At 42.1% G+C, this 17276-nt stretch overlaps 2 protein-coding genes across 2 annotated transcripts; one reads left to right on the plus strand and one right to left on the minus strand.

The window, feature by feature from the left end:
* The first annotated feature begins 39 nt into the window (after positions 1-39).
* Positions 40-862, plus strand: LOC146962732 (achaete-scute homolog 4-like). Its single transcript, XM_085769209.1, has 2 exons — positions 40-183; positions 308-862. Exon 2 carries the CDS (start codon positions 312-314, stop codon positions 855-857), a length of 546 nt encoding a protein of 181 aa, XP_085625335.1. The 5' UTR covers positions 40-183; positions 308-311; the 3' UTR covers positions 858-862.
* A 3876-nt stretch (positions 863-4738) lies between these two features.
* On the minus strand, positions 4739-8412 carry LOC146962733 (suppressor APC domain-containing protein 1). The gene is made up of 4 exons (XM_085769153.1): positions 8207-8412; positions 5778-5933; positions 5194-5349; positions 4739-4965 (listed from the first exon to the last, which is right to left on the minus strand). Exons 1-4 carry the CDS (start codon positions 8303-8305, stop codon positions 4876-4878), a joined length of 501 nt encoding a protein of 166 aa, XP_085625279.1. The 5' UTR covers positions 8306-8412; the 3' UTR covers positions 4739-4875.
* Between the last annotated feature and the right edge of the window lie 8864 nt (positions 8413-17276).

Consider the following 17276-nt stretch of genomic DNA (forward strand, 5'->3'; position numbering starts at 1 on the left):
TGCATCCCCGCCCCGGATCACACCCACCCTGACTTTGGCCTCAAAACCCAACAGACAAGCTGTCACTGACCTGACATGTTCAGACCGAGGACAGTCGACTTTTTAAAAGGTCACAGTCATATCTAACATAAAACTGGCGACTCTTTGACGAAGAGGAGATGACTGTGAGGAGGCTCTGACAGGGTGAGTCGAAATGATTGTGATTTGGTGTTTGCACACATATCATATTTGCTTGTTTTTTTTATTGTTATTTTTTAAATGAAACATATTCTTTCTTTCTTTCTTTTTTTAATCTTTTTATTTTTAGAAAGATGTCTTATCACAGCAAGGAGTTGATGGAGCATATTAACTATGTTCCTCCGCTGGCTCTCCACGGCATCTCCATGGACGAGAGCGCAGCGCACTACAAAGATGCGCTCCGACTCGGGCTGCCCTTCCACCTGGAAGCTGCGTACCTGGACCCTGTGCACGGCCACATGCTGCCCTACAGACGGCTGTCATATTTCCCCTTTCACGGACCTCTCGGTGTGTGTGATTATTCCTTCGAGCCCGCGTTTATCCGGAAAAGGAACGAGAGGGAGCGACACCGGGTGCGCTGCGTAAACGAGGGTTACGCGCGGCTCAGAGAGCATCTGCCGCAGGAGTTTGAGGACAAGCGGCTCAGCAAAGTGGAGACTCTGCGAGCGGCCATTGACTACATCAAACACCTGCAGAGCCTGCTGGACTTGAACGTGGCCGGGATGGAGATGTCCCTCGGAGACGCGCGCAACCGTGTGCCGCTGCAGCAGAGGACAGAGTGCAACAGTGATGGAGAATCCAAAACTGGCCTCAGCGACAGTGGTGAAATTGTTTACTAGCGCTCACTCTTATATCTCGTTTTTTGTATGACTGCATACTTAATAATAATTAAGTGCAATTGTAAGGACAAATGGAATTAAAACAAAACAGGAACAGCGGAAAAACTGTAAAGAAACTACTGTAAGACAGTCGAGCATGCCTAAAAGACAACATTTCTACTGTCTCACATTGTCTCTGTGCATTGGGCACAGTTTGTTTACATGCAGGCAAGCAGGAAAATAATGGACATCAGAGGCAAACATTACAATACTTGATTAATATTTGTAATTTGGCCTTTTGAAATAATGTTTAGCCTAATGTTATTTGAATGAAGTTGAGATTTTAAATCACATATCAAAGATGTTTTTGATTTGGTGGTTGTGTGCTGATGCTGAGATTTAATAACACTGGAGTACTGTACGTCCAAAACTGTCAATAGGAATATCAGGGCGAATTCCTTTGTTTGCAGGGAAATCTCACAATGAAAGTGAATTAAGTCAGTGTTCAAAGCCATTATTTGGGAAAACTGTTATTCATTGTATTAAACTGTTGTGGAAAAATCTATAATTATTGACTCTGTTTCAGTGCAAATTAACATTGGAAAAGGTTTTCAACAAAAATAAGTTCTGCATAATGCAACTTTAATATCTCATATTTACTATCAGGCGGTCCAGCAGTGACATGTTCTCAAAATCACAGAATATATTTGTTATAACTAATTTAAGTGGATCATTGTCTTGAAAGCACTCTAATGTGACATGAGTTGCATGCATGTGCTTCTTTCACACCAAATTCAGTGTTTGACTTAACGTAGATGCACCAACACTGATGTTGCACTGTAAAATCAGAGAACGTACTGTAATGAAGAGGATATGACATTGTTTATAGTTATATCTGTGCCATAGAGGCCTTTTTCTTTTTGACCAGCAACAGAAGAATGGGTGTGTGCAACAACACGTCCAACTCAGATCCAGAACTACTCTTAAATCATTAATTGCTGCTAAGTCTTCTATAACAATATGTTACACTGCAGAAGTGAACATTACATGACATTTTAAACCACACATGTCCTTTCACAAGTCTCTTTTCATGTTGTTTTTTCAGCTACCTGCTCTTCAAAGACCGCCTGCCTACTGTACTATCTCAGGGTCCCCAGGAAGTTTTTCTCTCCTAATAGCTTAAGGAATGCATTTATCAGGGAGCCTCCACCCTCATGAGAGGAGCCCCCACAAACACCTCATTGCATCCTATTTGTGTGTTTATGCTTCCCACCTCCGCTGACCTGCACGGAAACCGCTCGCATTGTCTGACTCACACTAATACCAAAACCACAAATTAGGGGGAAAAAAAACTAAACATGATATTGTATACGAGTAAAATGGATGTGGAGAGACCAGCAGAGTGCTGCTCAAGTGAACCGTGTTAGCATGGAAGAATGGCATTGACAGGCATGAAGGCATGACAAACCCTCAGCAAGAGGTGTTTGGCTGTGGAGTTGGTGAATTAGACCCAATAATTATCCAAGTGCTGGTACCCTGGGCTTGATGGTTCAGTGGCACTGAAGATAGGGAACATGAAGCTACTTAAATGAAAGCCTCTGCCATAATGGATGTTTTCTTTCCTGATGCACACAGGCTGATTCTAATCGCACCCCTCAACAGATTCCTTGCAGGCATAGCTTTACTTTTACTGGAAGAGTTGTTGCTAATGCATGCATGTGATTTAATACAGAAGACAGAGAGATGGTTTATAATTTTGGGGAATTATTGCAAATTTAATTCCAATTTATCTCTGGATTGACCTCACATAGTATTGGTTAACGCTCCAGCGCTATCAGTTTCGTGAAATCTGTTGCAACATTCGCCCCGTGAGAGCTGCAAAAAACCTTAAACACAACAACAGGTACAACAGAGTGCCCTCATGCTGCAAACGGTCCTCCCTGCACTCTGTTTACCTCCTCCCATAGTGACTATAAGTTCAGGTGAACAACAACATCTCCTCCAATCAAACAGGCAGAGACACAGGGCCACCATGGGCCCCAGGGTAAACACCCACTTGTGGACAATGACAGCACAATCACTAAGTATGAGCGGTCACACAAAACATGGTCCTGATTCAGGATAGGAAACATGAAAAATGAAAACAAGTCAACAGTAAAAAGTTGAATAACGAAGCAAAGTGGACCAAAGATTGATTTGAAACACAGAAAACACCTCCATGGGTGTCAGACACTTATTTGGGTTCTATATTAAGTCTGCTAATGGTTTCTTCTGTGTGCAAAACTACCTATTTGTGCAGGGCGGGAGAGAGAAAAAGAATTCCTGCAAACAAGCACGATGACGGGGCAAGATAAAGTTTATCAGATGAAGTAAGATCAGTGCGGGACCACCGGGAATGGTTGCTACTACGTGTCGAGACAGAGAGCCCTCATGCACTGACGGAAACGGAAGAAGAGGTAGTTACAGGGCACGCAGGGATGCTGGGTTTTCCTCTGTTTGCTGCAGAATGCTTAAACACTAATGTCTCTGAGATTTCATTTAATTTTGAAAGCACTTTTTCTGCATCAATGCACATTTACTGCATCACTACTAACATGTATATAACCATATACACTGTTTTGGAATTAACAGATTTTTCATGAGGGATTTTTATCTATGGTATGTTGATGAGAGTGTTACATGTGCGCCTGATTAAAAGTAGCAATAGCACATTGGGCATTGAAAGGCGCTATATAAATACAAGTTATTATGATTATTATTAAGACCAACATTAAATATTAATACATAAGTATTATCAATTACATGCACATATAAAAAAAGTAACAGGACTCATTACATAGAAGTGTCTCTTTCAGATGCTGTATATTATTGGATCATTATTGTTGATACATTAACATTAGGGATGCACGATAACTATTGGTAAGATAATTATCGGCCCGATACTGGCCGATGATTATCGGCATCGGCCAAAATACAGATGAGTCCAATAATGACATTTTCTGCCAATAATTAACCAACATTGCCTATTTTGTTCATTTTCAGTCTGTTTGCCCCCTGAATTGATTTCAAACAAGTCGAGTCAAACGAGTCATAACTGCTGTTGTTTGTGTTGTGATTACAGTGAGTGATGTTGGTTATAATAGGCACAGCTATAATGTTAAATTCATCTTAACTCACAACATCTTAGCCTTTCTTAACCCCAGGTGTGTGTATATAAACTATTAAAAATGTTATTGGTTATTGGTATTGGTGAGAAGCAGATAGTTATCGGTTATCTATGGGTGGAAAAAGAGAGTTAACGTGCATCCCTAATTAACATGCCAGCTGTACTTTAATTTTGTAGTTGGTCAGGGTGGAGATAATATAGCTGCTTTCTTAAGTTTATAAAAAGAATTCGCCATAATAAATCGACAGTTTTTCTTTGTAAACTTTTACTTTGAAAAGTAACAAACGCTGTGGAAAAAAAGCAGTAAGCATCAAAGTATATTTCCCCCATGAATCCTTTGCACAATACAAAGTATACAGTAGAATAACATGGAATTGCCCAGGTACAATTACTTGGCACTTCAATATTTAGTTCTTTACACCACCTATAGTTTTCAGCCTATCTGAATTTTTAACGCCTGTGGCGCCTCCATATGTTGAAGTGTATAAACTGTTTACAATTATAACCTCTTGATAATATAACAAATCCCAGTAATTATGAGTTGTCATTTTAGACCATCTAGTAAATTAATGGTCTGAAATGAAGACATGGCTTGAGCTTGTCAGTTACTGTATAAATCAGTTATGATTCATGACAGCAAGAGTGGCATGTCAGTCAAGTTATTCAGCAGCAGCGGCAACAGCAGCGCATCAGAACAACTGGTTTGTGGAACAGGAAAAGCACAAAATCCTGTGTTGCATCATTAACTGTAATTTATTCACTTAAATACATATTTACAAGCAGCTGGAAAGTATCCAATGTGTGACATTCAAGGAACTGTAAGTTTGTAGGGCAACAGATGTGTATTTATGTGCATGAATGCACTGCTGATGGTCAGTAGGTCTGCAGTTCATCGAGCTCTTCAAGGAGAGCATCTTTCTCCAGCTCTAACATGGAGATCTGACGATTTTTGTCACTCACCTCCTGTCAAGGACAGAAAAATTAGGTCAAATATCACATGCAAAGTAAAAGTAGGAGAACATGTAAATACTTAACAAAACACCCACTCTATAGCTGTAATAGCAGAAATAGATGCAAAATAGTGATTTAAAGCCTCATGATTATGCCTTTAAAGTTGTGTATGAACAAATAAAATAGGTAATTTAGGAAAACTCATTTTCTGTTCAAATCTGTGTTGACCCTGAACCTTACCTGAGTCAGTACTGAGTTGTGCCACCGGAGGTCGCTGTCTGCCACTGTTTCCAGCAGAGATGGGTTGCTGCTGCTCATGACATTGGGCTCAGCCATCACAGAGCCCAGAGAGCCGTTGACCCGCTGGATGCGAGACCTGAGGAGGCAGGACTGAGCCTGAAGAGAGACCAGAGTCAGAAACACCACTAGTGACGGCTCAGAGCTTTTATCTACAATGAGACGATCAGATGCTGCTCTTAAAAGGGTGAGGAATTATAATAATAATAAAAAAAATCCAACCATGGATTATTTTAGCACATTTGTACCAGTTTCTAGATCCAGTGACAAAATTAAATCATTGTTCCTAATACAACTCCCAATATCATCCATATTTCCTCCAAAAAACAGGCATTCAGTTTGTCATTGGTCTCTAAGTCATCATCAGTGTGATGTTAAACTTTTCCTTAAGAGCCTCGATTTGGTCATTTTCCTCACTTTACCTAATGCACCCTTTGTGTTTCTAAAAACTACATTTCCCAGGATACCCTTCAGTGACGGTCAGTGGGTGTATGGGAGAAACATCAGTGGTAATATTGCTCTTGTACCTCAGCTTCGCCTCCAGACCCACTGGTCTCAACGTTGTCCTGCCTGACCCGGTTCTCCTTCAGCTGGTGGAGGTACCAGAAACGGGCTTTTTCCACGATCTCCAGACCAGACCACAGAGCGTCCTTCTCCCTCTCTAGATCCTTCAGGCGCTTAATCTGAAACAAGAGGAACACAGATACATCAGGTATAAAAACCTTGAATTATGTTCCCATCACCACCAAACTATACTGGTTTGAGATAATGACAAAACTAATTTTTAGGGTGTCTTGGTGGCCCAAGGGGTTTAACATCCTAATGATGCAAGCATGACATCCCTTATTTAGTTAAGTATATTTTTTGGGGGGGGGTTGCCTTTAATTGATAGTAGGCTATGAGAGAGACAGGAAATGGAGAGGCAGAGAGAGGAGGAATGACACGCAGCAAATGGCCACCAGAGTTGGGATTCGATCCAGGGCTAGCTGCAGCGAGAACTATAGCCTCTACTTATGTGCCTGTTCTACCCACTGAGGTAAACGGCACCCCAACATCCCTTATTTAAAAATATAGTTCAACATTTTGGCAAATTCTCCTATTGCCATAATCCCTATAGTCTTGGGGGTAGGTTCATGTTGTTTTGAGATCTGCAGGGCAGAGACAAGCTCAGTGAACACAATGGAGGTGAACAGTACAGGTCCCCTGTCCCTCATCAAACTGATCAAATACACAATCCAACTACTCCAAAACGCTCTCATGGACAAGTTGTGACCTGCACATTCACCACGCTGTGAGATAATAATGTATCATTATAGGAGACAGAGTTGTTTTAGAGGCAAATGTGTAGTCAAAACTGCAACATTTGCTTCATGTGTCGTAATGTTACATACATGATTATTTCATAGTGTGGTGAAGGTGCAGTGGATCTCAAAACAACATGCAAGGTAATGAACCTACTCCTATGACTATAGGGATCATGGCATTAGGCAAATTTGCCAAAAATGTTGAACTATCCCTTTAAGTTTGCCTGTGGACCCTCAGATTTCCATTCTGACAGAGTAAGAGGGAAGAAATATGAAGTCTTATGTTTCATTATGTTTATCTATGAGTATTTTGATGAGACCGGGGATCTGGCTAACACACCTGACCACCAGCAACCTGCCCATCCGTCTGATGTAAAGCAACATGACTGGCACCGTGCTGCCTGTTGTCTTCCAGAGGCCCCAAGGCTTTGTCCATCAGCAGAGCCAATCTACAGAGCAGCAGGAGGCCTGTGGCTCTATGGTCCCCACTCAGCGGGACGTCATGTACTTTAAATAGGCTCACAGAGAGATGTGTTACAGCAGCCAGGGAGTCAGAATATGTAGCGGTGGTGATGATCCACCTGTGGCATCACAAGGTCAGGATAATGATTACCACAACCCGCAATGAGCTAAAACTCATGACACCATTACATCACCTTAATCTAACCTGGTAATTAACCCTTGAAGATCCACAACCTGGCCAAGAGGGTCTACACACTGTCACCGATGCATGATTAAGCATCGGATTCATCACATTTTCAAGAAATGCACATAATTTATTCTCACTTATTGCTGTGTGTCAGCTATAAAACATCTGTTTGTTTTCTGTTAGTTACAGTCTGACAACTCTTTTTCTGTGATCATAGATTTACAGTCAGTGGGAACCTGCTTATATTGAGCCTTTAACAGGAAGCTGTGAGGAGCAGACGTGACATGTGGGAATGTGTCAGTGGGACGTCTGCAGCTGTGCTACGTTCAAAACAACACACGGACAGGAAGGGAAAACTCGAGCAACTCTGCAAGTAGTTTCGTTTCCATTGGGTTTATATGTTACGATCTACAGAATCGCATTCAAGACGTGTCTATTTAACAAAATCAAACACTTTTGTTTTGTTATTTTAATAATACAGAGATCCTGCGTTTAGATGTGATCGCCAACAAAAAGTTAATAAATAATTCAATATTTTCATTGGCAGAATTTTATTATTATTGTTATGTAATAGACTTCAGAAACCTAAAGAACGAAATAAATGATTTAAAATAATCAGAAGCTCTTATCAACACATATTTCAGCCCTGTGTTTTTGCAGTTGGAGAACTTGGACGCTCCTCCCTCCCACCCTGTACTTACTTGCTTGTACTTACAGTGAACTGTGTACATGTGTGGATTTGCTTTGAATGTTATCGTTCTGCCCAAATCTATCACAAAAACGCACGTTACTTAAAACCCACTGAAACCTAAAGGGACACAAACTTTGCTCTGCGATTGTTTTTGTTTCCCTTTTCAGTATCAGTTCAATTTAAAATATAAAAGTTTGGAAAAAACAGGATCTATCAGAACAGACAGACGAGCCCAGGTCATGTATTGAACTTGACAAACTTAATGTAAATACACAGAAGAACCACACACACCATCACCCTCCTCATCCTCACCCATAGGTAGAAGCGCAGAGCGTCCAGGCTGTAGAGGCTGGTCTTGAGCGGGATGATCACCACGGTGTAGGAGCCAGAGCCGGAGGGATGACAGGCCATGGAGAGGAGATGAGTCAACTGACAGCTACTACTGCCCCATACAGCTGGCTGGACCACAAATAACAAATCACAGCTCTCCAGTGGCTGACTCTGAATAACACCACAGAGAGAGAGAATGAGTGTACAAACCAGATAGAAGGCAGGGGAGGGAGGGAGGGGAAAAAAAAAAAAACAGCAGCACAGACAACATGGTGCCCCCGGGGCGAGGTAATGAAAAATTCCACATGTCACTGCCATGACTGGTTAATCGACATACAGTGATACACACACATGAAGAGAAGGAGAGAGAGAGAAAGGGAGAGGGAGGTAAAACTGGTAGATGATCAAATAACAAAGAATAGAAAACAGTGAGATATGGCAGGAAATGTGAAAATGCATCCATATGGGAGATTTGAGAAGATATGATTGTGATGAGACAGTTGTCAGCTCCTGTCACTCATTGCTATTGGCTAAAAAAAAAAAAAAACAACCTATTTCACCCTAAATCTCAGCTTCAGAGAGGTATAAGAGAGGAAAACAACTTCAGCTTCACAAGCTCTAACAGAGGTTTCCAGCTCAAGGACGGGCAGTTTTTCTAAGAATCCTGTCATCCCTCGACTGAAGTGCAAACTTGACATTCCTCTGTCGGTGCTGCTCAATGAAAGCAGAGTGCATGCGATTATTTTCTCCTTCAGTTTCAGGTGAGCTCTCTTGTTCCAACATGTTCCCAGGAATGTGACATAACCTGGGGACGAGAGATCACGCAATCGCCCCGGGCACAGCGGGGTGGAGTGCATGCCAGTGGACATAATATCAACTGAGAATAGATGTCACAGTAAACAGACGGGTGCTGCTGTGTTTGTGAAAAGCAGAGCAGGATGGACGCAGGGCGGAGTGCTCATGGATTGCAGCCACAGTGCATCCACATTAACGCTGTTACTATCAGCGCTCACAGGTTCAGTCGGTCAGATCCAGCAGAGAAAATCAGTGGCACATGTTGTCTTTTATGACCGCCTCAGGCAAAACTGGGCCGTTAGACCCTGTGGATGGATGGAAACCCACAGTCATTTTAGTCCACTGTGATCCATAAAGGAAGAAGATGAGGCTTTATGTTAATAAATGACTTCAACATATTTTATCAGGTGAAAAATTGATGGCATATAAAATGCAAATAAAATCCACATTGCAGAAAATATGTCACTGATTGTTAATCCTGATGCAATGATGTGTAAACAATGCATACATTGACTTATAACCGAAGGTCAGGCCCCTTCAAAGGGTTAACCCTAACCCACAAAATAAACCTGAGTGACTGGAAAGAAGAAAAAAACAACAAACCAAACTCTTTCTTTTCATAAATGGATAACAAACCAAGCAGATTGAGCACCTGTTTTTGCTTGTTTTTAAAAAATGAAATATGTCCATTTAAAAAGTGTAGACAGAGATTAGATGATATAACATAACATAACAAAATCAAGTTTTATATTATAATATAAAACAGTATGAAATTGAATAGAACAAACCAGCAGTTAAGTGATATTACACAGCCAGTTAGTTGAGTCATTGCACATGGTGATATTAAGTTTCCATCACTGCTCTGGGAACAAGTGACATGAACATCTGTATTTTTAAAACAGTGAGCAATATCTTTCCTCTGAGAACACATTAACGTTATTATTTCCCTTTATGGTGATGCTTGTCAGTCTCTCTCTACTCTAACCCTTTTTGACACATTTTATTTTCTCCACACACCACCCTATATAAGATTAAGTGCTAATTTATTTTACACTAAGACTTCACTCACTGTAGCCTCAGGGATGACTTTGCTCAAGAGCCGTTAACATGTGAATGTTGATTTAGAATTGAAAGGGAACTTGATTGATTCTGACCAGAGTCTCCAAAGGTTGAAATGTTGTCGGTGTTTACCAGACAGGGAAGTTTTAACAAGACAGCAATGGGTTGCATTATAGGAAATGTAAGGGGGGAATATATATAGTATGTCAGTCTCTGCTGCATCCAATCTGACCATTCCTTTGTCTACTGTTTGTCATTGAACTTAATGGGAGCTCAAGTAAAGGAGTCTTCTCTTAAGCTGCTGACAGGACGGCTATACATAGAGTTTAGATTGTGTTTTGATTGCTCACTGGGTGTGTCTGTTCCTACCCAACACACCTCCTTGGTTGGCAGTACATGGGGCCCCTCCCTGTTTGACAGTACACAGAGCTCCTCCCTGTTAATCTGGGGCTCCTCCCATAGAGCACACCTGGATTATCACACCACTGTGCTGTAAAAAACAAAACAAAACACCCAACATAAATCATCATACTTGGTCTGACTGACTCATGGCTCTATCTGTCAGTGGTGGCTCTTGTTTATGTCCTGCTCTCAGGCACATCTGCACTCACCAGCAGAGGGAGCTGTGCTTCCTCTGGATGCTGAGGCTCATATAAACAGCTGACATTTTGTGACTGCTGATATTATTAGAGCATGAAGCTGTAGCTTTTACAAAACACCAGATGGCACCACACAATGAAGATCAGGGGCACCGAGACTTCTCCAGAAGTATATCAACTATTTTCAGCCTCCCTATACACTGTGATGTGCTTTTGTTATTCTTACTTGCATAAGAAACAATATGCTCCAGTAATAATGCTGATAATATGCTTTTTGTGCTGTAGAGTTTACAGCCTATTGGAAAAATACTATAAAAAAAACTACACAAACTAAACATGCTTAAGCTTTATCTCAATAACAAAAGATTAGTAAGATGTTAATAAATCACGTTTACACTGGTACTCCCTTGTTGACAATAGAAGCTGTAGTATCTTCATGTCTGTGCGCACAGGTCACAAGCCGAGGCCACGACAACACTCAAACCAAAACATGGGATTAGGCTCTTTAATGCCCCAGCATCCCTGAGATGAAGCCTGAGGGGAACCCATGACCATGTGTTGTATCATGAACCATGTGAGAGTCACCAGAGAAGAGCCTAAAGCTGTAAATGAGCTCATGCTTTGATGGACACTAACAAATTAGGTTTTCTCACTTTTGTAGCAACCCGAGGGGGGGGGGTTCTTTGCTGTGAGTAGCCTACACACAGAGGTAAAAGAGATTTAAAGTTCACGTTCCAGACGCTAACCCACTTCAAAGTTGTTTTGGCTGTGTTTTGCACGTGCAGATGCAACAAGCTAATTTGTGGCGAGCTTCCTCTGTGGGGCCCCCCAAGGAGGAAGTACACCCCATCATCACACAACAAAAAGTATAAATATATTCATACAAGTGTACTCACATAGGCGGGACATTAAATTTCACTCTCAAATCTTAAATAGACACACAATAATACACATACGCACATTGTGCATCACCCATTTCCCCTGTACTGACTCTTCTTAGTCACTACTACTTTGTGGCTGAGAGTGGGCCGTTTGTAGCTTCCTGTCTCACTCCTTCATACTCATACACACTTTCACACACAAATATTTACTATCTCACTGTCTCTACTACTTTCATGCATGATTTTTTAAATTACGAAGAATGAAAATGACTACAGGTGCAATTATGCTCCAGCAGTTGGAATGGTATGTACCTATACAGGGTCACCTACTTCTCCTTGTGATACAACAGTAGCTTAGTCTCTTTTTTTCCCGCTCCCTCTCTCTCTCTTTCCACATGCAGCGCTGCAAAACAGAGCTGAAGAGACTCTGCCAGGTAGAATTGAAACATTATTCCAGGCCAAAAGAGGCCAGGCACTCCCTTCGCCTCTCCAGCCCACGCCAGCGCTGGCCACTCCAGGCTCACTGTTCCAGATCATAGCCCCCAGGAATCTTATCCAGATATGCAGCGTGCGCACACACACACACACACAAATATACGCGCGCGCTCTTTCCTCCATTAGGAATGAAAGAATTGCATCTCTTGTTTGTCTCTCGAGGGGCCTCATTAGAGAGTTAGAGTGACACTCGCCTCCTTGTCCTGAGACCAGATCCAGTAAAACAAATTGTATTGCAGAAAGATGTGGTTATTAGATAACCCCACTCCTTAAAATTACTGGAGATATTGAAGCCAATGATGTTATTTCTTCAGGCTACACCAGGCTGGTTTTTCATGTATGCTTGAAAGCGTAAGTGGGGCAGACCAAACTGAAACTCACAGACGTGACACAGAAATCCAGTGTAGACACAGAGAGTGGTTCTCAACGCAGCAAAAATAAATCTGGAGGTTTGTGAGCCTACTGGCTTGATAGTAACTGAATACTGAAAAAAACATCTATCAGTATGTTTTTAGATATTTCTCTGTTGTTTCGGGATAGTTTAGGCCCCAAAATGAAAAATCTAAGGGAATCTTGAATCTGCTCACAACTAAAGCAGACAAAGTGTTGGAAGTTGCTTGATAAAGAAGTATGGTCAAAAGTGTAGACACTTTTGTGTAAAATGATAATAATCTGTGACCCAACTATGGATCAACATTTACAGTCAACATTAAAAGGACAAGGCTGTAATCTTTTTCCCCACTAAGAACCAAATCCAACTATTTTTTCTTTTGCTTAAAAAAAAGGAAAAAAGAAAAATATGAAAAAAAGAAAAGCTGACAAATATATTTTGTTTAAAAAAAAGAGCTTGGAACATAGCAAACATTTGTTGGATACTATTTTCAGCAGTTGATGAATTTGGGACACTATAGACTGCTGCAAGATCGAGTCTGAACATGAGAAGAAAGCTAGCATGTTGGCTAACCTCATCTTGAAGTTGGTTTTTTAATGGGTTTCTGGTTAGACGCCTCATATAAGGTCAACTTTTTACTCTCGGATACAAAATAAGTTAAACGTGTTTTTAAAAAAGTGGCTGCTATAACAAGTGGCTGAATAAAACTGAAAACTGATCTACGCACCAGTCTGCCTGTTGTGTTCACACCTTGTGCTGAATTACTAACTTTCTAAGGTGACAGGCCGTTGTAGAGGAGCTAAGCAGTAAGTTGGATGCTTAGTAGTGGTCCCAATGAAGTCATACAACTATGGTGTAGTGTTTTTATAGCCTGACTTTAGCTTTTTACTTCTTGCGATTGTATTTAAGATACTAAAATCACAGAAGCAGTGATTATTTGTGAAGATTATCTTACAGAACAAAATGCGCATGTATCAAACTTTATTACAGATTACAGACCTCATTTTGTCCCAGTAGCTATTTGTGGAGGCAGTTGGGTCGGGTGATGCTAACTTTCCAGGTTGACCTACAAAAAAAGAGCAATGAGTAATGAGCAATGAGTGACTGTGTATCAGACTCTGGATGCTTGTTAGAAGACAACTTTTGAGTCTTTTGAAGGGTTTTTAAGGCTACAAGACCGCAGAAAGTTTACAGCTCAGTTCGGTTCGGTGAAATCCTCAAAGGGGAAATAAAAGTGGTTGTGGTAAACAGCCAAATACACACGCATGTTGAAGGAGAAGTGAGAACTCCATCTAGGGACAGTGCAGCAGTGTTCAGTGTGGAGCTTTAGTCATCCCTGTGGTATCCCTCACATCACAGACTGGCCGGGCCGGTAAACATGCACGTGCTGACTGGTGTCACATGGCTGCGGGTCACTGAACTTTTCTAGCTTTTCCATTTGACTGCTTAGTTAGAACTACCGGTTTTCATCATATTTCTTACTTGAAAGAGTCCTTTTATCAGGGAGACACATGACATGTTTTATTTTTATCTCTTTCTCCATATATTCTTTTCCTGACAGGTCCAGTGAGTCGGACAAAGCACACTGACTGCTGCATACCTTGGAAATTGTACCTAAGCCCAGCTGGCCCTGTTACCACACCGTGGGCCCCCCTATAGCACAAGGGCTCCGAATACCAGCTCCCCCTGAAACTTGGAGGCCTCTTCTTTCCTCCCCTCCGTCTTCTTTCCTCACCTTCCTTCTCCTTTCGAAAAAGTTCAACATCTGGATGAAGCCTCGCTGCGATCGCTGTCAAAGTAGTTTCAGTAAACCTGCTATCTACAAGATCACAATCTGACTTTTTGTGACACATTCTGCACTTTCTCCACGACACTAAAGGTGACAGATAAGGCTGGCTGCCAGGCGTGCATGCAGATTTCCCCACCTGATAGTCACAGGTGCTGAACTGAATGAGTGAATGCATTGAAATATCAGATTTCCCATGTAAACAGCCAGTTTGATAATATACATAAACTAACTCCTGCTCTGTATTCTAACAATTTAAAGCAACAATTATTGTTTACAGGCCAAGTAACAGTCACACGCACATACACTTTTTTCACTCTCTCTCTCTTTGGCCAACTCCTTTGCGTGCTCGCTCGCTGTGCCTCATTCATTTATCCCTTTGCCCAGCCAGTCACGCACACACATCCAAACTCACAAATATATTCCATGCCCACTCCTTCTTTTTGCCTCTCTCTCTCTCACTCCCTTTCACTCCCTCTCTCTCGCTCTCTTTCCCACAAATACACATATTGTCACGCTCACGCACAGCCCAACACTACACGGCCAGATGCAAACCAGATGTTGCCCAGATGTAGATAAGGGGCGAAAACACATCAGCTGAAGTGCACCACCTTTTCACCTCAGCTGCACGGAGCAGAAACAGACGGCCCCTGCTGGTGTCCCAAATGGCACATACAGTATTATACACAGAGTTGTGTGTATTAGTGTCATTCCTGCACTTGCAGTTACATTGTACTGCACTGAAAATAAACATAGATCAAGTTCCTTTTGGAAGCAGCATTTTATTGCACTCTGTCTTCGTCTCGCTTTAACTTTGTATCTTGCTTTGACATTGGGCTCGTCTCAAAGTCACTCCATGCGAGGTCAAAACAAGTTCCTCCCAGACACATATTGAGGGACAAAAACAAAGGATCGATTTACACACACCTCGCACCGCCCTTAAATCCCTCCCTCCCTCCCCCTCTCCCCACCTCCTCCTCCTCTTTTCCCCACGCCCACAAACACACTCTTGCAAAAACAATATTTTAAAGCACAAGATGTTATCACCTCAAACCGCAGGCCGCTCTGACAAGAACAAGACGTGCTTTACATCTGAAGGTAAACGCACAAACGGAATATACGTGCACTTGAATGCTCATATAGACCACCACATCTTAAAGAAAACAAATCTGTATATTACACCATCCACCCCCCAAAAGGCAAGACCCCTGAGGACCCCCCCCAAAGCAAACACAGTGAGTCAGGGTCTCCTTGGGCATATTTCATCTTAAACCCGTTCACCCTGACATGCAAGCTCCCCCGGTGAACCCCTGACAATATCCAGCTGCCAGTGAGCGGCCTCGCTCTCCCTGCACCCCAAATTTCAGCCGACCCTCTGTAAACACACACACACACACACACACACACACACTCTCTCTCTCTCTTTCTCTCACATGCATACACATATGAAATCAGAGCACAGCCCCCTCCTCCTCCCTCCTCCCCCCACAGCCCCACCTGTGGCCTCCACAGCTGGGCGAACACTCCCATGGAAACACCTCCCACTTTTGAGTACTTACGCGCGCTTTTAACTTCATTTTTGGGTTCAGCCTATTTTCAGTTACGCCCGCCCCCACCTCCTCTTACAAAGTACAAAGTTCCAAATATAGTTTTAGACCTCAGGGATCATTTATGTGTAATGATAAGAAAAAGCATTAACAGTTGACCCTAACCCCCTCTGCTTGTACTACTCCAAATCATTTTCCATAGTCCCACTGTACTTGAAGTGGCCTCTGCACGGCTACAGCCTAGAGGTGTACTTCACTACAGTTATGCATAACTTGTGTGTGTTTAAATCTCTATGTACTGTATGAATATTTGCATGTGCATGTCAGCAAACATGGATGAGCGGCTTTATGGGGATAACTCATGTTTGCAGCTTGTAGACATAAATTTAGCAGATGAGAGGCCATTCATCTCTCAAAAGCAGCAGTTAGCAGGCAGCTCTGAAAGTCTGCCTGTCTGATGATATGTGCTCCTATTTTCTCTTTTATCTGCTTTAATTTGGTTTCTGTCTTCCTGTAATTCTCTGCCACTTCGCCACGCTTCTACATAACGTCTCCCTTACGGCTTCTCGCTCGCATTTTGTTGTGGTGTGTCTGGTAAATTCTGATTGACGTAAACAATCTACAGTCTGTGGCGAGTCTCTTCTCAGTATTTGCTTCCACAAAGTGAGAGGAGGGAGGATGTGGAAAGCCCCATACTGCACCTGCGAACCAACAACTTCCTCTCCTCCTCTTTGTCACCGGCTGTTCTCTCTATCACAGCTTCCACTTCACCAGAGAGACTTCCTGTAGCGCTGAGACTGCCATATGGTACAGACCGTACATCCTCTTGGTGTTTCGCTAAAGAGCACCTTCAGCACTTTTCACGCTCAGCACCGGTGTTTTGGTTTTGCCCGTGACCTCTGACCCGCAGCTCTCTGAAACCTCCGTCTCATCCGGAGTGAAACCAAACAGCATTTAATTCTCAAAACAACATAACAATGGAGTAAGTATTGGTAGTGATATTAGACGGCTATACAGTTGTGCTGTGAAAAGACGTAAATCTGTAGATGGGGGACTTTGTCACTGTTTAGAGCCATAATTCACTCATTTTCTCTGCTGTAATTTGTTGAGGAAAAAACAAAACAATATGACATTTAACTGAACTATAAAAGGTGCCGGTTCCAAGATCTGAGTCAAGCCAGCTGTTGTCTCAGGTCTTCAGCGAACCATCTGCTAATACCAACCTCACATGACAGTCACAAGTGTCTTCTTTCAGCATGAAAAAAAATTATTACCTTTGTTTTGTGAACAGCTTCCTTTGAAACAGTGTTTTAAGTTGTACCATTGTCTTCCTGATCTGACAAATACCATTACGTCACACACCACCAATTGATTAACCCTCAAACCACATTACAGTGGCAGGAGACTGCCTGCTGCTGTAGGATATGTGCAGCGTTAGCTTCCTAATGGGCTCTCTAAGGGGCCTTTGTTTGCTTTACTCTACAATGAGTCAGTAACAT

This window comes from Trachurus japonicus, chromosome 23 (assembly GCF_045865225.1).
Source record: "Trachurus japonicus isolate A0001 chromosome 23, Traja_1.0".
NCBI classification, from domain to species: Eukaryota; Metazoa; Chordata; class Actinopteri; order Carangiformes; family Carangidae; genus Trachurus; species Trachurus japonicus.

Coding starts and splice junctions, on each gene's coding strand:
- LOC146962732 (XM_085769209.1), top strand. CDS start 312: ATGTCTTATCACAGCAAGGAGTTGATGGAGCATATTAACTATGTTCCT.
- LOC146962733 (XM_085769153.1), bottom strand. CDS start 8,305: ATGGCCTGTCATCCCTCCGGCTCTGGCTCCTACACCGTGGTGATCATC. Junction 5,350..5,777: donor GGTCTGGAGGCGAAGCTGAG/GTACAAGAGCAA, acceptor GTCTCTCTTCAG/GCTCAGTCCTGCCTCCTCAG. Junction 4,966..5,193: donor ACAACTCAGTACTGACTCAG/GTAAGGTTCAGG, acceptor TGTCCTTGACAG/GAGGTGAGTGACAAAAATCG.